Source organism: Mus musculus, chromosome 11 (genome assembly GCF_000001635.26).
Source record: "Mus musculus strain C57BL/6J chromosome 11, GRCm38.p6 C57BL/6J".
NCBI classification, from domain to species: Eukaryota; Metazoa; Chordata; class Mammalia; order Rodentia; family Muridae; genus Mus; species Mus musculus.
Genome location: NC_000077.6, coordinates 99,141,791 through 99,162,451, shown reverse-complemented (window position 1 = coordinate 99,162,451; position 20,661 = coordinate 99,141,791). Strand labels below are relative to the sequence as shown.

Genomic DNA, 20,661 nt, shown 5'->3' with positions numbered 1-20,661 from the left:
AAACTGACTGTCTTAGTTAAGGTTAGTAGTGCTACCACACCAAAAACAAAACAAACAAACAAAAAAAAAATGAACAAGCCAGGCGTGGTGGTGCATGCCTTTAATTCCAGCACTCGGGAGGCAGAGGCAAGCAGATTTCTGAGTTCAAGACCAGCCTGGTCTACAAAGTGAGTTCCAGGACAGCCAGGGCTACACAGAGAAACCCTGTCTCAAAAAAACAAACAAACAAACAAATAACAGCAACAACAACAAAAACATGAACAAAAGCTATTTGGTTGGGGAAGGTTTTATTGGCTCACACTTCCATATCATGGTCCATTATCAAAGGAAGTCAGGGCAGGCACTCAAGGCAAGGCAGGAACCTAGAGGCAGGAGCTGATGCTGAGGCCATGGAAGAGTGTTGCTTACTGGCTTGCTGAGTCTGCTTTCTTTTATCATCCATTGTTACATGGAGATTAATCAAAGTTGCATGAAAAGAAGAGAGAAGGACCTCCTCAGACGCAGATGGAAGCATGTGGTCCTTTGTTAGGACTCTGAAGGGCAGTGGTCTCTCAGAAAAAGGCTGTCAGCCAAGGCACAGGGGGTTTGAGGGTTTTATAGGACAGAAAAGGAAGCGTTTGTGGTTGGAAAATTCCATCTGCAGATCTGTTTCCTCAAGTCTCAGCACTGTAAATACCAACGGAGGTTCTTATCCATTAGTGAATTTCTTGTCAGGAGAATCCCGGCTCCTAACTGCCTGCAGATGTTAGCAGTGTATCCCTGGTGCCATCCGGAGTTTCTCAGCTCTCCTGGGGCTTTTAGGTCATTAACCCTTCACCCAAGACCAGCAGCAGCAGCACCGCCCAGTGAACTAGCCTCAGAGACTCACCCTACAGGCCAATCTGATGGACGCATTTTTCTCAACTGTGGTTCCCTCTTCTCAAATGACTCTAGAGTGTGTTAAATTGACATAAAACTAGCCAGCACACTGATGATTCTGGAGTGAAATCAAAAGGAGCTTGAAGATGAGGGTGGGGACAGAGGCAAGGGTATGTCTTAGACTTTACTCATTGAATTGCAAGCCGAGAAGGATTAGAAGACATCAGCAGTATCAGTGGACAAGTGGCATTTGAATGCCATATGGAAGAAGGACAATAAGAAGTTCCTGCAGACCTGGTTCCATCCAGAAGCCTCTGCTCTGACTCCTCTCCCGGGACTCTTTAGGTCAAGGACTTTCTCCAGGGGTCTCAAGACTTTCTGTGTTCCTTTATACTAAGTTTTCTTTCATCCTGTGAACAATCAAGTCATCAGTGAGGTGGTTGGGTGACATGGCCCATAAAGATGACTTCCAGGGACCTGGTTCCTGCTCACACTCTGAAACCTTTGCTCCTGGGCAAAACTTCCCCTAAAGAACAATGACACACATTCTCAGAGAACAGAGAACAATAAGCCGTGTGTAACAACATCTTCCAGAGAGAGAGAAGCGTGGATTTAGTCCTTTTGGGCCACGCTCAGCATCAGCAGGAGCTAGCTTGACATAAGGAGAAAAGCCCCTTAGCTTGGAGCTAAAGGTCACATCACTTTTAAGTCTCAGTTTCTACAGCCACAGAACAGAAAGTTACCAAACACAGCAGCCTGAGGGTTTCATGTGAGAAGGTCATGGAGTCCCAATCACTCACTCCTTAAACTTGACTCTGTCTGCAGCCCCCAGCTGGCCTTGAACTTGTGGCAGTGGAGAATGTGCTTGAAATACAGAAGCCAAATAGAAACCTGGAAATGTTACTTGTCACTGGTTGGAAGCCCTGGACCATGGTGGATGGACACTCGATTCTGAGTACCTACCCCCAGGACTCCCCAGAGTAGATGTTTATAGTTGCTGGATGATGGTGGATGGACAGACAGACACGGACTGGCGCCTAAGAAAAGTCTAGCATGTCATCACGTACTCCAGCAGCCCGAGAGCTTCATGTCAAAGACACAAAGCAAAGCCATCTCATGTGCCAACCACAACCTAGCCAATGGGCAGTTATCAAAGCCAGAAATCTGGCCTAGAGGCCATAGCACTCTAAAATGAGGCCAAGTTAAACTATGTGGCGCTCTCTGCCCTCCAAACTGCCAACTTCAGCAGCCCTTTTGAAGCTGAGTCAAACTCCTGACCATAGCGTTTCTTTTCACCACTGCCTTCCTCCCTCACCTGGCCCACTCCCTCAGCTCTCTAGGTGCCACTCTTCCCATAGGAGTCTTGGTTGGACTCCTACTGTGCCTAAGCTATGCCAGGCTGTTCCCTAGCTAAGTCCTGCAGTGTTGTGATGCAATATTGTCCTCCATTATTTCCTAAATACCATGAAATATTTAATATATAAAGCCATAAAAAGCCGGGCATGGTGGCTCACACCTTTAATCCCAGCACTTGGGAGGCAGAGGCAGGCAAATTTCTGAGTTCAAGGCCAGCCTGGTCTACAGAGTGAGTTCCAGGACAGCCAGGGCTACACAGAGAAACCCTGTCTCGAAAAAACAACAACAACAATAACAACAACAAAAAGCCGTAAAAAATAATGCAATGAAGACTTTAGTTCATCATAAATAAAACATCACCTTCCGAGCCCTTCCCAAAATTAAGGTGAGCCTGTTTGTGGGTGCCATTTCTCTTCATATTGTTTGAGAGTGATTGTGTCTTGTCATTTGTCTCACTTTGTGTTCCTTGGTTTTTTGGCCACAGAGTCTCACTCTGTAAAGGTGGCAGATCCAAGTGTGGCAATCTTCCTACCTCAGCTGCTGCTGCTGCTGCTGCTGCTGCTGCTGCTGCTTCTTCTTCTTCTTCTTCTTCTTCTTCTTCTTCTTCTTCTTCTTCTTCTTCTTCTTCTTCTTCTTCTTCTTCTTCTTCTTCTTTTTCTTCTTCTTCTTCTTCATACGGTATTCTGCCTCCATGTATACCTGCAGGCCAGAAAAGGACACCAGATCTCATTAGAGATGGTTATGAGCCACCATGTGGTTGCTGGGAATTGAACTCAGGACCTCTTCAAGAGCAGCCAGTGCTTTGAATGTCTGTGCTGTCTCTTCAGCCTTCCTCCTCCTCCTCCTCTTCCTCCTCTTAATAATTTACTTTTATTTTATGTACATTGGTGTTCTGACTGTATATATGAGGGTGCCAGCTCCCTTGGATCAGGAGTCATAGACAGTTGTGAGCTGCCATGTGGGTGCTGGGAACTGAACCCAGGTCCTTTGGAAAAACAGCCAGTGCGCTTAACTGCAGAGCCATCTGTCCAGCCCCTGCCTCAGCTTCTTAGTGCTAAAATTACAGGACTTCATCAGAACCCTCTGTTGATAAGACAAGATCCATCTTTGTCTATCTTCTTCACTGTGGTGGACTGGATACTCCCTACCACCATCACCCACAAAGATCATATGCTAAAGTTATGACCCTACGATGGCTGGATTTGAGAATAAAGCTGTTGGGGGTTGGTTTTAATGCTTTGAATTAATCCAGCCCCCAAAATCGGGAAACTGCATGTCCAAACACTAAAGATCCTTGTCCCCAATTGGTTTTTGATCAATCAAAAAAGAGCCAATGGCCAATGGTTGGGCAGGTAGACTGAAACAAGACCTTTAGATTTGCTCAGGCTGGGAACTGGGAGAGAGGAAGGAGAGAGCATTGTCGTGGTTTGGAGGGAAACAGATCAGAATTAGAGACGCAAAAGGAAAAGCATCCGAAATGTAGGAGAGAAAGAATTCGGGCCCTGGAGGAACAGCTCAGAAGTGTCTTGGGCAGCAAAGACTGGGGTAGGGGCACCCAGAAGGAGCCAGGGCAACAAAGATAAAATATAGAATTAGAGGGCATTAAGCCAGGAGTACCAAAGGGAAATGTGTTCTAGCCACAGGGAAGATTAGAACTGCCCAGCCTTTGAGCTAGTCAAAGCATATTTAAAATTAACTGGTGTGTGTGTGTGTGTGTGTGTGTGTGTGTGTGTGTGTGTGCTTCATTCTTGAATCCAGATAGCTCTTGGGCAGGTGCATGGGTGTGACGAATCGGGAGCACAAAATGATTTAGCTAACTACTGCTACGTAGAGAATCTAAGGAAGTTATTTAAATTAAATAGCACTATAGAGTAGGGTCCTGGTTCCATGGAATTGGTATGTGAGTGACATTACCAGAAATTGACCCTACTGGCCTTTGCCTTGGGACTTCCAGCCTCTAGAACCATGAGGAAACATATTTCTGTTGTGTAAGACATCCAGTCCATGGTATTTTAAGAGTCCAAACAGACTACTCACTCCATGTAAGTTAAGCAAGGCCAAGGATCATGTGTGCTTGTCTTTGGATCAATACTGTCCATCACTATACCTAACACATAAGTGCATGCCAAATATCTGTTTGTTGAATGAATGAATGAATGAATGAATGAATGAATGAATGAATTAGATAATTACTAAAACAAAACATATAGGGTTCTGGGGTATGCAAGATGGTTTAATGGGTAAAGGTGCTTGCTGACAAGCCTGACAACCTGAGTTTGATCCCAGGAGTAGACCTGGTGGGAAGAGGAGACTTACTCCTGCAAGATGTCCTCTGACCTCAACAAGCATGCTGTGCCACATGCCTGCACACAGCTCTTTCTCCCTCTCCCTTCCCCCACCCCCATTCTCTCCTTCCTTCCCTCATGCCTCAACATGAAAGCTCTCGGCTACTGCTCCCATACCTTGTTTGCCTGCCTGCCTCCTGCCATGCCATCATCCACCATGATGGATGTGAACTCATCCTCTGAAACTGTAAGCAAGCCTACAATTAAATGCTTTCTTATATAAGTTACCTTGGTCTTGCCATCTGTTCACAGGAATAAAAAACTAAATACAACAAATTATACATGCCCCCCCCAAAAACCCTTGTAAATGAATATTTATAGCAACAATACTCATGATAACTAAATAGTAGAAACAATCCAAATAGCCAACTAATAGTAGATAAAACAAATGTGGTATATCCACACAATGGAATATTATTCAGCCACAGAAAGGAGTGGAGAGTTGAAACATACTCCATATAGATGAACCTAATTAAAAGAAGATAGATATGAAGGTAACATTGTGTCTATTTATGTGCATTAATCAACAGAAGCAAATCTACAGAAAGAAAGTAGGTCTGCGGCTCAGAGCAGTTATGTGCACAGGTGGAAAGGACATGGGAATCATCGGAAATAATGGCTGAGGAGATCTGACTAAAAATGATTCAAAGTTTACCGTGGCGAATAAACGCCGTGACTATATAAACACCACAGAAATGTCTACTTTAAAAGAGGAAATGTGGGGACGGGAGAGATGGCGCAACAGTTAAGGACACTTGATGCTCTTGCTGAGGATCCAGGCTCAGTTCCCAGCACCCACACATCAGCTCACAAGGCCTGTAACTCCAGTTCCAGAGGATCTGACGCCGTCTTCTGACCTCCACGGGCTGTAGGCACACAGGTGGTACACAGAAAGGCACTCAGGCAAATGCTCATACACATAAAATAAAAATCAATGAATCGTTTTCAAAGGTGAATTTAGATATGAACTATAGCTAACTAGAGCTGTTGTCTTTTAAAAGAAAGGAAGGAAACACAGATGAATTCCTTTCTTTCAACCTTCCATTACCTGTCAGTATAACCTCATGGCCAATTCTCTCCAGAAGCTAGAGGGAAAGTCGTCCGGGAAATGTAGTCCCTGTATGCAGAGCAGAGCAAGGGTATCAAGTGAGTGCCTAAAGGGTTATGTTGTCATGGCAACTGTTTTAACTATTTATTTATCTTATGTATATGAGTACACTGTCACTCTCTTCAGACACACCAGAAGAGGGCATCGGGTCCCATTACAGATGGTTGTGAGCCAACGCGTGGTTGCTGGGGATTGAACTCAGGACCTCTGGAGGAGCAGTCAGTGCTCTTACCCACTGAGCCATCTCTCCAGCCCCCTGTTTTTAACTAGTTAATACAGAAGAAGGGCTAAGTCATTCTGAGCTCTGTGTCGGGTCCTGTCGCTCACTGAATTGTCTACAATCAGTGGCTAGAGATAAAAAAATTTACAGGTGTCTCTCCTGGAAATGGAACATTTAGATATTTGCTCTAGAACTCAATGGCCACCCACAGTCCCCACATGATCTCTATGCTTGTTTTAAACCCACTCCTTGGACTGGGGAGGTGGCTTAGTAGCTAACAGAGAATTGCCCCACAAACACGAGGAACTGAGTCCAAATCCCAGAACCCTCATAAGCAGCTTGGCAGTAGCATGAGCATTCGTCATCCTAGCAGTCCCCCAAGGAGATGGGAAGCAGAGACAAGAGACCACGCACCCAGAAGGCCAGCTCACCTTAGTATAGAATGGGGCACTCAATAAAGACGTGATACCTGCAACAGAATGGAAGTAGGCTGACACCTGACATTGTCTCTGATCTTCACACGTGCAATGGCATAAAATCCCCACATTCACGCATACGATCGCACACATACACGTGTGTACACACACCATACACACCACACAGGCACAACAATTAAAAATGCCAATAAATATATCAATCAGTTTCCCTGTGGGGGAAAATGGGTGTGGTCACAAAGAATAAAAAAAGTAAAATAAAAATAGGCCAGGCATGGTGGCATATGTCTTTAATACCAGCACTCGGGAGGCAGATGCAGGTAGATCTCCATGGGTTCGAGGCTAGCTAGGTCCACAGAACAAGTTCTAGGACAATCATGGCACTGACAAAAATAAAATAAAATAAAATAAAATAAAATAAAATAAAATAAATAAATAAATAAATAAATAAATAAATAAAATCTCTTCTTGGGGAACCAGTTTGGATAATGACTTAGACTTGATGTCCTCTCGGTTAGTAGAGAAAGCCGAGGGGCTCCAGGCACCCTCATATCTAGCATCTAGGTCCTGTGATGTTTAGCTTAAGTACTAAAAATAAACACTCAAACTTTCACTTCGTGGTTGTGTCACTGAAGCCTTGCTGGCCGGACCGTTCAACAGACCTCACCCTGGCTGCGCAGGTGTATGTCGGGGCTGCCTGGCGGCTGCTGGGACAATAGCCACTGATCAAGTTCATACTGAAAGGGAGACTTTTATTCAAAACCAAGAGAAGGATGCAAGTACACCTCTGACTCCCGAGCCTCAGCCTATCTCACCCCACAGCAGCCACCCAGGCGTGCTTGGCACTCACAGATGTAAGCAGCTCCTCCCTGAGTCTCTACAAGGCACTACTACCAGGGGCTTTCTGAAGGCAAACGACTCAGTGATTCAGGATCCTATGACAGCCGAATGTGGTTATCACATACCTTGTGGCCCAGGAAGACTCTGAGGGGTGGGACAGGAGTGGGAGGGGCTCTGGAACAACTTAAAAGGGGCTCTTACCACTTCCTCCCTGCCAGAGAGGGCTAGCTGGAGAGAGACAAGAACCAAAAGCACAGCCTTCCTGTGTGATTTCTACAGCCCCCAGAGCACCATGGACCCAGGTAAGTAAGCTTTCTCTTAAGAGAAGTCAAAACTTCTGACACAAAGCCAGACTCTAGGGCAATGAACATGCATGGGGGATAGGGGTCATGGGGGGGGGGGGGAGTTTCCAGAGCAATCAGGGCAGTTGGTGTGAACTGGTGGCTGCTTTCAGAGAATGCCATCCCGTTGGATGAGGCATTGGAGAGAGGATGTACCTGCTCTTTCAGACCCAGGGGAAGGAACAGCTGTGGATGCCAAGACAGACACAGGCATAAAGTTGGGTCCTCTCAAGCAGCAGGCAATGAACAGCCTGGTAGACTGACCTTGATGCCTGGATAGAACACGTTCTCAGCTGGTAGGGATGGGTGATGTTCTCTGGCACCTCTGGGGACTAAGAAAATTCTCTTTAGAGAGTTCAGGACACCCTGCTCCCACTCTGGGTCCCTCCTTTCTGTCCTGTTAAACCAGGATTTGAATCTCCTTGCTCACGAGAAGAGTGAAACTGATGGAAACTGTGCTGTGCATAGTGCAATACAAATACTAGCTGCCACCTCTGCCTCTTGTTGTCTCTGCCTGTCATCTGTCTGTCTGTCTCTGTCTGTCTTCCTCCCTCCCTTCCTCCCTCCTACACATCCCAGGTTTTGTGCCTCTTGCAGGTTAAAGGGTGAATGACTAACATAAAATTGAGTGGCCCAGGGGGCACTCCACGTAGAGAAACTGTAGCCAGCACAGCACAGCCCCTAAAACAAAGCCCACACACCACAGCCCTCTCTATAACAAGCTATTCTACCAGGCAAGCCTCAGTGTCTACTATAGCAAAGTGCCAAGGGGAGTCCAGCTCCAGACACCCCAGTTACACATCTTAAATCTCGGCTGCAGAGTCAGACTCGGCTGGGGCTGGAGGGGCCAAGTTCCTAGAGTTCCGCTCACCAGCCTCAAAGCCACAAGGGGTTGACTTTAAAAAGTGAAGGTTCCCTGGTGCTGTCCTCACACCCCCTCCAAGCCACACCACAGCCAGCAGCATCTTTATCTGTCTCTCCTGCCCAGCGTGCATTGCACCCTAGATCTAGATCCAGCTGTGGAAGGTATATAGTGGGGTCCACCTCTGCTGGCTATGAACTCATGGGAAGCAGGATTTTGTTCTTACACCTCTGCCTCTCAGATGTTTTGGGTGTAAGTAAAAAGTGTTGATGGGAGGGAGGGAGAGAGGGATGGAGGAATGGATGGATGGATGGATGGATGGATGGATGGATGGATGGATGGATGTGTGGATGGATGGATGGATAGAATCAGCCTCTCTAAGTATATTTTAGAAAGCAAATATCTATTCCAGCTTCTCCTCCCACCTGCCTGCTTTCTAAGCCTACACCTCAGGTATCTACCTCCACCAGCCATAGTCTCAGAGAACCCACACCATCCACCAAAGATCTTCTCCACCTTCCTAAAATGTGGCTCCCAGAATAGGGAAAGGTTCTAAATTTACAGCATTTGCCAATTTCCATGGTGTAAATTTTACCATCCCAATTGACCTTAGTCGGTCCCATTAAAGGTCTAAATGTTTTGACACAAAAAGGAGACAGACACCTGCCTTCCTTGGCACTTGGGACACTATAGAGTCTCTCCTGAACTAGGTTTGGGGATGCTAAATGCATGGCTTTGATACAGGGGGTGGGGCAAACTCTGGTCCTGGAAGAAGAGATAGTCTTGCTTTTTTACTCAACTTAAGAAGCACCCTAATAGCTAACTCTGAAATGCTGGTGTGAGGGGAAACTGCTTAAGAAGTTTTGCTCAAAACAGGCTCCGGCGCCGTTGGAAGGGCGGGTGGGCCACAAACTATCTGTTTTTCACTCTTTGTCTACCTAGTAGGGACAGGAGGTGGGTGAGAAGGCCTAGGTTTCTGTTATACAAAATGAGAAACTACAAACCAGGGCTGAGCTGGCCTCTTTCATGATTTGAATGAGCAGCCCTGATATACCCTTCCTAACTTCAAGACATGGGACCACAGATCTCAGCACAACATCTCAAAATCAGAGAAGGGGAGGGGGTGACAAATGAACCCATAAGAGACTTGTGTCTCACAGCTCAGCTGTAGATGGCAGTAGAAGAGAATTCAGGGTCATTCTCTTGTGGCCCTCCAGAAACCTGGCTGTGGAGAACACTGGAGCCCAGAGTAGCTAGGAAAAAACGCTCCTCTGTGTGGTATTGTCTTCCAGTCATGTGTCACTCATTGAGAACTTCTTGAATACAGAGTCTGGTGGGGAACGTAACATGTATGTCAACACGCAACACCAACAGTGAGAGACACAGCACTCCTGAGGGGGCATAAGGACAAGATTCAAAAGCAAAAAGCAAGGCTGTGAACACGTGTCCAGAAAGCATGGCAATTGTATTTTGAAGGGTGTGTAGAAGTTGTCAAACCTAATAAAGAAGGGCCAGGTTGTAGCCAGATCTTCAGACTCTACAGCCTTAAGCCAACAAAGTAAATGAGGCATCCGAGTGTCAGGAACGTGACTGGCACACAAGCCTGAGGAACCTGAGCTTGTAGCCTCAGAGTTTAAAAGCTGGCTGTAGCAAGGTACACACGTAATACCTAAGCCTGCTTAGGGAGGCAGGAATAATAAGACTTGCTGGCCAACCAGTCTTCAGAATTGGCAAACTCCAGGTTCCATGAGAGACACTGATGTCAGCCTCTGACCTCTGTATGTGTGCACACCCATACATATATGAGCACACACCTTGAGCTCATAGTCAGTCAGCTCTGGTGAAGGCAATAGAGCAACAAGGAAGGGGGAATGGTGTCAGCTGATGGGAGTCAGGGAAATAGATGTGCCAAGAAACAAGCTAGACTGGGGTGGCCCTTACAGCGCTGTGTGACAGCACCAGGGAATCCATACACCACCCTAAAAAGAATGGGGGCCAGCAAAGGTCCCCCACCCTTTTCCAAATAGATGGGCAGATAGATGAAATGTGTGTTTTGGAAGGAGTAGGGGACAACAGATCCTTGTATCAGGACAGGGGAGGGACCAACATCAAAAGATGTGGAAGATCGAGATGTGGAAGCAACAGACACGAGTGGCCAGAAGCAGTAGAGAGAGCAAGAGTGGCCTTGATCTGTGGAGGACCCTCCACACCCAAGGCTCATCAGTAATGTCACATGACTCAGCCATTAGAACCCAGGCTAGATGTTCCCCTTTCCCATCTCTGATCTATTGTTTAATAGCTATGTGAATCCAGAGGAACGACATAACATCTCTGGGCCTGTTTCCTAGAATACAAAAGGAACTTACAAGATGTTATGAGGGGGGAGAGATGTAGGGAGAGGAGCTAGGAGTGAGGTGGCCATGGCCAGGGGCTGGGTGTCCTTAGGGAAGCCTTGTGCTGACAGTTCTTCCGTTGGGGCTGATTGTCACGTGGGGTCTCACAGGGTATCCATTGAGGACGGGGATGGCAGCGCCTGTCTCACGTGGACAGCGCACTTCACTGAAAGCTCAGTGGGTGCCAATTGCATCACTGAGTGACAGCGTTGGTGCCCTAATAACAAGATCCCACCAGCTCTCACATCCCTGCCTCCCATCTGCGGGCTGGGTCCCTGCTTCAGCCTCTGCCCTTTCTCATGTCCCCTACAAGCGGCTGAGAAGGTCCAGAGAGAAAATCATCACCTGAGGTGTCTCTCGGGCCAGATGATAAGCAGCCATGGTTTCCTGGGCAGCCTGGAGGGACTGGGGGAATGTACAGATGGGAGCTTTAGGACCTGAGCAGGAGGCGACTGGCTTCCCAGGCTGGGAGCTGGGGGCGGGGGAGGGAATTGAGTGTCAGGCTGAGGCAGGGCAGGGCAGGGGAGTTGGGATGGTGTCGGGCTAGAGTGCTAGGGAGTTTTCCTTTCACCTTAATCATTCTGCAAACCCAAGAACTCAGGAAACACCGAACACCTCAATCAACAGCTCCCCCACACTGGCATTCCCAACTGCCCGTAGCTCAAGAGCAGTTGCTTTCTGACTATTGAGTCATCTGACTCACCAACACTGACCAGGTCCCTCTGTCACCACACGTTCAAATTCCCCCAAATTCTCCTGTTAACTGCCTTGAACATGGCCTGTCCTGGATCTACAGGACCCCGACTCACCCACCCAACCCCCACCCCCAACCTCATATCCAGTATCCCTGGAATGAGACATCAATTTTGTTCACACACCCCAGAGCCCCTCCGGGTTTGTGGCTACAAAAGAACCGGGACAGAACCCAGAGTAAAACAGAAACAGTTCTTGTTCCTTAGGGGTTTCTCCACGTCCCTGACAGTCAGATTGGGCTTTCTCTACAGTAACCGAAAGCCGTTGATGGGTTGAAAGAAACCTCGAACGCTGAACCCCGAAATGAGTCAGGGAAGGGCGGGCTGTGCATCAGACCCTGAAAATCCTATAGTTGAGAATGGGCATGTGACCTCAAGCTCGTGGGGTGGGGGTGGGGTGCCAGGGGTAATTCAGTTGGGGGGGGGAATGTGTGAGAGAGATGAGCTGTGAAGCCACGTGGTGATGTTCCCCTTCCTGTCTCCAAACGTTCTAGTACAAGCTGATGATAAGGGGACAGTGGCTGTCTGTCCCCAGAAAAAGATGGAGCTGGTGAGGCATGGGCCCCACGCTAAGCCTAAGCGTCTCTCTATCTCTACAGCTAGGATTTCGACTTATGGTTAGGGATTTAGGAGGGAGGCAAGATAGGAATAGAGGGCAGAGTTAGCTTCAGTAAGACGTGCTTACATAGCATGGAGGAGAATGTAGAGGGGAAAAACGTTTGTCCGGGTCACCCTGATGCCCTTCCTGCCTGTACTGAGTGACCAAGCGTAGCCTCCTCAGCCTGGAGTACATGTCAGGTACCCTGGGTGTCATGTAGCCTAGTCTCCAGCAGGTGGTGCTATGGCCAAGGACAAACAACATCTGCGTTTGAACTGTTTCCCTGGCCTCAAGAGGTCCCCCAGACTCAGATTGGGGAGCAAAGTCCTACTCTGGACTGCAAGACCCATAGGGTCTGACTCTTCCTGTAGATCTGAAGAACTGGGATTCAAGGGCTGGAGAGGGGTGCCAATAGCAAAGAAGGCGGATCAAGGGTCCCCAGGGGTGAGACGGGAGTATGTGGGGTAGAGGTCTGGGGTGGGGGGCATAAGATGTCTGCAAAAATTACTTTTCCAGTTGTCCTCTTGCTTAGCTGTCAGGAGAAAATACAGCCCAGGCTGGCTCAAGGCTCAGCTCTGAGCAGAATGAGGAGTGGTCGCTGTCATATGCAAGCCTGTTCTAACCAGTGGTCTCTGTCTGCAGAGTATTCGAAAACACGTTGAGGGAGAGAGAACAGATTCCCATTTCCTTAGCCCTTAGAACATCTGTGAGGCTTCACATGTGGCTGTCTGTGCCCTTGACCATCAAGGAATGCTCCCAGGCCGGTGGATCTTGCCACCAAGGAAGTGTTGAACATGTGTGCATACATCCCGACTACCACAGGGCTGTGCATCATGTGGAATGGGAAGTTGGGGGGGGGGGAGTCAGGACCCTGTGCGGAACCAGCAGTCTGGAGGAGTTATTGGGGTACAGTGGATACTGCAAACCAGCAGCAGCCTAGACTGGCCAGGGCAGGGGAGGGGGGAGGGGAATGGGAGGGGGATGGGAGGGGGATGGGAGGGGGTGGAGCCAGCTGTTCTACTTCTTTCCCAGACCTGGGAGTAGAAGCGGAAGGGAGGGAGGTGAAGACAGGGATGCTGGGCAGCAGGCCAGGTGTTCAAACACACAATCTGGTTCTGATGTTCTCTTTCAGCAAGCCCGAGGTGCCTGGAGCCTGGGATAAAAGTTCCCAATGGTGCCCCTGCCCCACCCCCGAATGTCTCCTTAATCACCGAGCAATTTTTACCGGGGCGGTAACATCATCTCCTTTGTCTCCTCTAGGGAAACCCAGGAAAAACGTGCTGGTGGTGGCTCTCCTTGTCATTTTCCAGGTGAGGCTTCCTGCCAGGGCAAGAGCTCTCTTCCCTCCTCCACACCCCCTCCCCAGCCAGGAGTGCTGGAACACAAACAGACCGCTGCAAGGAACGAAAGGTCTAGACACAAACCCACCTGCCGTTCACGGCCCCTTGCCCCCCCCCGCCTCCCCCCACGAAGGGGGCAGGCATTCTCTGGACTTCCATTGTCCCCCTTTAAAATAAAGCCCAGGGAGACGTAACCTACCCCCACCCTCGTTCTTCCCAGCTCCCACCTCCTCACTCAGGAGACAGAAACAGTGTCTGAGATCTCTTAGACTTGTGCAACACAGGGCTTAGAGTGGGCCTGGTTTTGCACATAGGTGCACACATCATCTGTGAACTGAGAAAAGGACCCTCGGTCGGGCGCTCTGGTTACTCCCCAGTCACCCAGAGTTGCTTCCTCTTGCCTTTCAGTCCAAGGGTCTCCTTGTAATCTCATTCTGTTTTCCTTCATAAAATAGAAAGACCTTGGCTTGGCTTGCCTGTGGGGAGCAGGAGGGAGAATGAGTGGAGCCCGGGACCCGGGTGGAGAGGACGGTGAAGGGAACACATAGTGGGTCTGAATTCTGCAGAGCCAAGAGCCCACTCCGTTCTCTATCCCAGCAATGGAGGCAGAACGTGTGTCTCCCCAACCACCAGAGTCAGGAGAAACTCTGAGAGTCAAGTTTCCTCAATTGGGGTAGGACTCTCTCAAGGTGGGGAATGGCCACGGCCAGCCTGGAGAAGCAATGCTTCAGGATTTGACTTTCTCCCAGGTCCGGAGGCCAGAGGGGGAGCTTTCCAGGAGCTCAGGCCAGGCACAGGCCCCAGGCTGGGCACTGTTCCCCAAACCCCTCTCAGAGGCCCCCTGGAGCTTGGGTTGCAGCCCCTTAGCCTGGCCCTTTCCCCATCACCACTCCCGCCCCTCCTGTACTGCTGGCTGGAAGGCCAGAGAAGGGTAAAGACATCTGTGGCTGGTTTTTGTCTTTCACTTGGGAGGAAGGGGGGGGGGGGTTCAGACAAGGCCGGATGTGGTGGGGCTGTGGGCTGCAGAGGCGGCAAGCTTGGGGGAAGGGGTGTTGAACAGGAGGGAGAAGAGAAGACTGGGAGGGAGGTGGTGTGGGAGCACACTTCATAGAAGCTGGGAGTTCTGACCTCCAAAGGGTCTAGAAGCCCTTTAAGCCTCTGGGGCCGCAGACCTAAGGCCACAGACCCATTCGTGAAGAGCCAAGCGCAGCTAACCTCTCCCAGGGCCCCCAGGCTGCAGTCAAACCTGGACCAGGGAAACAAGGTTGCTATGGACTCTTCTTCTCAAGTTAGCCATGCCCCAAGAAAGGGCTCCTGAACACCACTTTGTCCTTATCCTGTCGGTAGGCTCACAATGGTGGTGCGATCTGTGGATCACCACTGAATGACTGAAAATCTCCTACCCAGAGGAGGAACCCTAAACTTTCCAAAGTGGGCCTTCAAACCACCCCACCCCCTCCCATCTGTGGTGGTCCATCCATCACACACAGGCAGACGGCAGGCACCCCCTCCATTGATAAAAATCACAGCAGCTGCTGAACCGTCCCCCACACGCACCCTGCAGCCCTGCTAAAGGGCTAAAAAAAGCCCAGAACAGCTGAGCCCTGCTGATTGGGATCTGCCGGAAGAGAGGCAAAGAGGTGTGGGAAGAGGGTGGGAACACAGAGGGAGAGTGGGGGAAGAGAGCCGCTTCCTTCCAGGGGCACAAGCCGCCATAGGAAGGCAGTCACATTTACCCAAGCACTACCCCACAGGCCCTACGGTACATTTGTCTACGCGCTGAGTGTAGTGGGTACCAGGGAGCTGTGAAAATCCCCATGTCTCTTATCAGCAGTCCCTCGACTGAAGTTTATTCCTACAAAGGAGCTTTGATCTTCTCTTCCTGCTTCGGACCTTCCTCAACCTTGAACCTAACATAGGGGGTTGTTTTTTTGTTTTTTCCCTCGAAAGCTGAGGCATTTTGTAGCCCCCACCCCAAAAAGAAAACTCTCCTGGGACCCAAAAGAGGCTCCAGAAGAAAGACACACTTTCCCCCCACATCACAGGGTCCCAAACCCCACAACGGTCCAGCACAGGAGTTGCGATTTGCCTCTATCTCCCAGACACAGAGAAGATGTGCGATTTCCAGCTCAGGGCTCAGCAGACCCCAAAGCCCTAGACTATCCCCAATCTCAGCCAGTGAGGATGAGACTGGATGTCCCAGGAGTTGACAAAACATCAGGCCTTTGCTACTGATGAGTAGAAATGTAAACTTTCTGGTCCTGCCTGAGTCTGCAGGGCCAGACGTTTACATCTTAACTAGATCCTCCCTGAGTAATTCATACATGTGCTAACATCGTTACTTAGATTTATTTTTTGTTTTGGTTTGGTTTTTTGGCTTTTTAAGATTTTTTTATTCATTGAACGTAAATGCATACACTGTAGCTATCTTTAGACACATGAGAAGAAGGTATCAGATCCCATTACAGATGGTTGTGAGCCACCGTGGTGGTTGCTGGGAATTGAACCCAGGACTTTTGGAAGAGCAGTCCGTATTCTTAACCCTATTTAGGATTATTTTATTTTATGGGTATAAACATTTTGCCTGCGTGCATAGAAGTACACCACATGCACAGAGGAGGTCAGAGTTGGGCATCAGAGCCCATGGAACTAGAGTTACAGAGAGCCACGACGCACCGTGTGGGTGCTGGGAACCGAACCGGCCTTCTCTACCAGAGCTACACGCACTCTGCTCTTAACCCCTGAGCCAGTTCTTCAGCCCCACATGCTGAGGCTTAAGAGGTGTGGATTTCTAGTCAAAGACTCACTTGGGGTTTGAGGGGGAAACTATAGTTTCCTGGGCTCCTCCGTCTAAGATGCTGACCCAAAGGGTCTAAGGTCTGAGAGTCTGCAAGAGAACAGAAGCCCCGGGCAATGTCCTGACTGTGAGATCCGGACTGTGAGCTCATCAGGTGCTTCCTTCCCCCTTAGGTGTGCTTCTGCCAAGATGAGGTCACCGATGACTACATCGGCGAGAATACCACGGTGGACTACACCCTGTACGAGTCGGTGTGCTTCAAGAAGGATGTGCGGAACTTTAAGGCCTGGTTCCTGCCTCTCATGTATTCTGTCATCTGCTTCGTGGGCCTGCTCGGCAACGGGCTGGTGATACTGACGTACATCTATTTCAAGAGGCTCAAGACCATGACGGATACCTACCTGCTCAACCTGGCCGTGGCAGACATCCTTTTCCTCCTAATTCTTCCCTTCTGGGCCTACAGCGAAGCCAAGTCCTGGATCTTTGGCGTCTACCTGTGTAAGGGCATCTTTGGCATCTATAAGTTAAGCTTCTTCAGCGGGATGCTGCTGCTCCTATGCATCAGCATTGACCGCTACGTAGCCATCGTCCAGGCCGTGTCGGCTCATCGCCACCGCGCCCGCGTGCTTCTCATCAGCAAGCTGTCCTGTGTGGGCATCTGGATGCTGGCCCTCTTCCTCTCCATCCCGGAGCTGCTCTACAGCGGCCTCCAGAAGAACAGCGGCGAGGACACGCTGAGATGCTCACTGGTCAGTGCCCAAGTGGAGGCCTTGATCACCATCCAAGTGGCCCAGATGGTTTTTGGGTTCCTAGTGCCTATGCTGGCTATGAGTTTCTGCTACCTCATTATCATCCGTACCTTGCTCCAGGCACGCAACTTTGAGCGGAACAAGGCCATCAAGGTGATCATTGCCGTGGTGGTAGTCTTCATAGTCTTCCAGCTGCCCTACAATGGGGTGGTCCTGGCTCAGACGGTGGCCAACTTCAACATCACCAATAGCAGCTGCGAAACCAGCAAGCAGCTCAACATTGCCTATGACGTCACCTACAGCCTGGCCTCCGTCCGCTGCTGCGTCAACCCTTTCTTGTATGCCTTCATCGGCGTCAAGTTCCGCAGCGACCTCTTCAAGCTCTTCAAGGACTTGGGCTGCCTCAGCCAGGAACGGCTCCGGCACTGGTCTTCCTGCCGGCATGTACGGAACGCGTCGGTGAGCATGGAGGCGGAGACCACCACAACCTTCTCCCCGTAGGGGGCTCCCCTGCCCGGACTACAAGGACCTCTCCCAGGAGCCTTAATGTGGTGCACACATGCACAGACTCTCCATCCACCGAATTGCTGCTGAGGGAAGAGCAATTCTGGCCAGTCAGGTTGACATGAGGACCTAAGAAACTGCTTAACCCCATCCCACTTATAACTACCTCAACCAAAGCTGTAAAAGATATGGCTGAGAAGTTAACACTCAAGCCAAGACAGCTATCCCCAAAACGACAGCCAAAAGTGAAAGTGAGAGGCTGCCACACTTTCCGGAGTGAGGGATGTGGGGCCAGTGAACACCCTGGTTGAGTAGTCTTCGGAGGCCTCTGAATGAACCTGCTTCTAGCTTAGAGAGATGTCCCGGAGATTCAAGGACAGAGCTTATCTCCACACTTAGCAAGCAAGCAAGAGATGACAGTCTCTCTAAATGCTCCCACAGAGCACCCCTGCCCCTCCCTTCTGCCTCTCCACCGCCTTTCCTGAGGTCCAGGCCACACCATCAGCCTGAAGGCAGTCCCAGCTGGGGCTCTGGATGGCAATGACAAGTAGTTGGGTCTCTATGATGGGAATAAAAAGGTAGGGGAAAGGTGACAGAAAGGAGAGAAGGTGACCCTGCTGGCTGACAGAGGCCAGCAAGCTACTTCTTTGTTCTCTGTCAGCCACTGATACCTTTCCTCATGTTCTGCTTTTGATTCATATATCTTTTATGAAGAAACAAATAAAAAAAAAATTTTCCCTCGAGGAAACAACTTGGAAAGAAGGGAGGAAATTCCTTGGTTAAATGGCGAGTGAGTGAGTTGTCCCCCCATTCCACCTGAGAGTCCTGCGCCCCACACCCCTCCGCCCCAGCCTTCCTTTCTCAGCACTCAGAACCATGAGGTCACAGAGCCTCTCCGGAGATGCAAACCCAGGAGGCTGCAAGAGGTGGAAAAAGAGCGAAGACAGGATGTCTGTCTTGCACATACACCTGCAGAGCCCGTGGGATGGGACCTAGGCCCTTACAGGCAGCAGTATACATAGGAGAGCACTCTGAGTATGGAAAGACGAGGTTGTCCCAGGAACTCCTGTGTCTGGGAACTCAGAGGAACCCCGGGTTGGGGGGAAATGGACACCTGCATCCTGTTGTGTTTGCTGTAACAGGATAGCCCGGAAACAGCCCTAACTCTTGTCAGGCCCCTTCAGACTTGCGTACATTCCTCTAAGAACTCCAGTTTGGTGGGAAGCTCAGACAGAGGTCATGACATTCTAGAGTAAGGGAACTAGGGACTAGTCAGATGCCACAGGCTGGATGGGACTCTGCAGGGTGTTTGAGAGCTAGGACCACTCGGTCCCCTCCTTTCTACCCACTAGTAACAGAAGTTACTGTTACCAGCCTGACCCCTAAGTGCCTCTGTAGTGCGAGTCTCAGTCCATCCCCGTTTCCTGTAACAAAACACTGCGGTCTGCGGAACTTATACACAACAGGAATCTATCTCTCACCATTCTAGAAGTGAGACAACTTCCACTCTAGTATCTCCCAAGTCCATTTATAAGGCCTTAAATCCATTCATCAGGGTGGAGCCTTCACGGCCAGCCAGTTATCTCTCAACCACCCCACCCTCCAATACCATCATCCCTAGGGTTCAAATTCAAACACAGGCCTATTGGAGGGACACACACATTCAAAAGACAGCGGTGTGGAAAGCAGAGGGAGAGGGCCAGACTCTGTCGCCCCTCACTCCATCCCCACAGGCCAAGTGTCCTTGTCATTGTGTCCCAGTGTCTAACCAAAGCCCTAATTTCCCCAAGCCCGAGAGCTTGGTCCAAACTATGATACCTGGGCAAATGTCCAATGGCTTAGCACCCGAATAGCTCTGAGCCTGGCGGTAGGATGGGGGTGGGGGGTGGGAGAGAGAGGTGAGACATTCACACAAAAACATAGTTCCAATCCCCCCCCCCAAGAAAAAAGAAAAATGGAGCCTGTTCCATAACAGTGCTCATTCTCTAAGCTTGTAACCACAAACACCCATTACCCTCCTCCACAGGATGCATGGGGCTAGAAAGACTTTAACACAATTTGTCAGGCGGCCTCCCGGTCTGGAATCAGCATCGTGGGAGGAACGAGGCTGGCTCAAGTGCAGGCAGTGGCTGGTGGCGGGTGGCGGGTGGCGGGTGGCGGGCAGCTTTCGGGATGCTGGTACTGAATATTAAAAAGGTTCAGTTGCGACTGTGTGACCACAAGCACGCTGCAAGAAGGCGATGCCACTGGCCACGGTCATCCCCAAGGGGAACCTGCCAGAGTGCACGTGGCTTTGTAGATCCTAATGAAGTTACAGATGGGAAAACAGCCCTCGATTCCTACCAGGGAGGAAATAATGGAGGGATCACGGAAGGGGAAGCTGGGCCAACCACACAAGCATGCCACCCTGGCCTCAAATACATTGCGCTAGTATAACTGGACATCTCCAAATATTTACAGAAACAACAGAACCCCCAGCAATGCTAATTCCCCAAACTGCTGTGTCTCAGAAGTTCTATCCTCAGCTTCACGCTGGCCTGCTGCCTAAGACCTGGCCTGATGCACTCTTGTGCCTACCAAGGGTGATCCCCAGGATACAAGAAAGCACCCTGCCTGAAGCCCACCCAGGTCTTCTTTCTCATTCTGCCCTTCTCGTCTGCTCCATACAACAGCCCCATGCCTCTAAATCTGTGTCCCTTGCCACGCCATCATTCTGCAATTGCCCCAAGCTCCTTCCATTCCACTAACAGTCCCTTGTCCACGCCCCCCACGCCCAGTCCCAACTATGAGTGTGTGTGTGTGTGTGTGAGCGCTCACACACACACACACACACACACACACACACACACACACATCAGCCCTAACTCAGATCCCCCCTGGCTGTGACCCTAGGCCAAATGTAAGACATTCCCAGGTCATGAAACTGCCCTTTCTGCTAGAAGTGCCGAACCTTTAATAGGTTCCTGGAGACCTCAGGAAGCAGGGGCTGACCCCTGTCGTTCTCTAGACAGAGCAAGGAGCTGGCTTGTCCAAAGAGACACAGCAATGAGGGGAGGTTGCTTAAGCTAGCTGTGGAGCCTGAGGGTCTGGCAGAGTTGCCAAAAGGGGGGATGGAGCCTGGCCTACTCTGAATCCCAACCCTGCCGCTCCCCAGCTGTGTGACC

General features: G+C 49.9%; 1 protein-coding gene across 2 annotated transcripts; it reads left to right on the top strand.

Moving 5' to 3' along the window:
* The first annotated feature begins 7,374 nt into the window (after window positions 1-7,374).
* On the top strand, window positions 7,375-18,253 carry Ccr7 (chemokine (C-C motif) receptor 7). Of its 2 annotated transcripts, NM_007719.2 has the most exons (3): window positions 7,375-7,463; window positions 13,368-13,417; window positions 16,418-18,253. In NM_007719.2, the coding sequence occupies exons 1-3, from the start codon at window positions 7,454-7,456 to the stop codon at window positions 17,492-17,494; spliced, it is 1,137 nt and encodes a 378-aa protein (NP_031745.2). In that variant the 5' UTR covers window positions 7,375-7,453; the 3' UTR covers window positions 17,495-18,253. The 2 variants fall into 2 exon arrangements, with proteins under 2 accessions (NP_031745.2, NP_001288642.1); NM_001301713.1 differs by lacking the exon at window positions 13,368-13,417.
* The last annotated feature ends 2,408 nt before the right edge of the window (window positions 18,254-20,661 follow it).

Bases quoted from the DNA above. Each gene is read 5' to 3' on its own strand.
- Ccr7 (NM_007719.2), top strand. The intron at 13,418-16,417 runs GTGAGGCTTCCT...CTTCCCCCTTAG, and splicing joins CTCTCCTTGTCATTTTCCAG to GTGTGCTTCTGCCAAGATGA.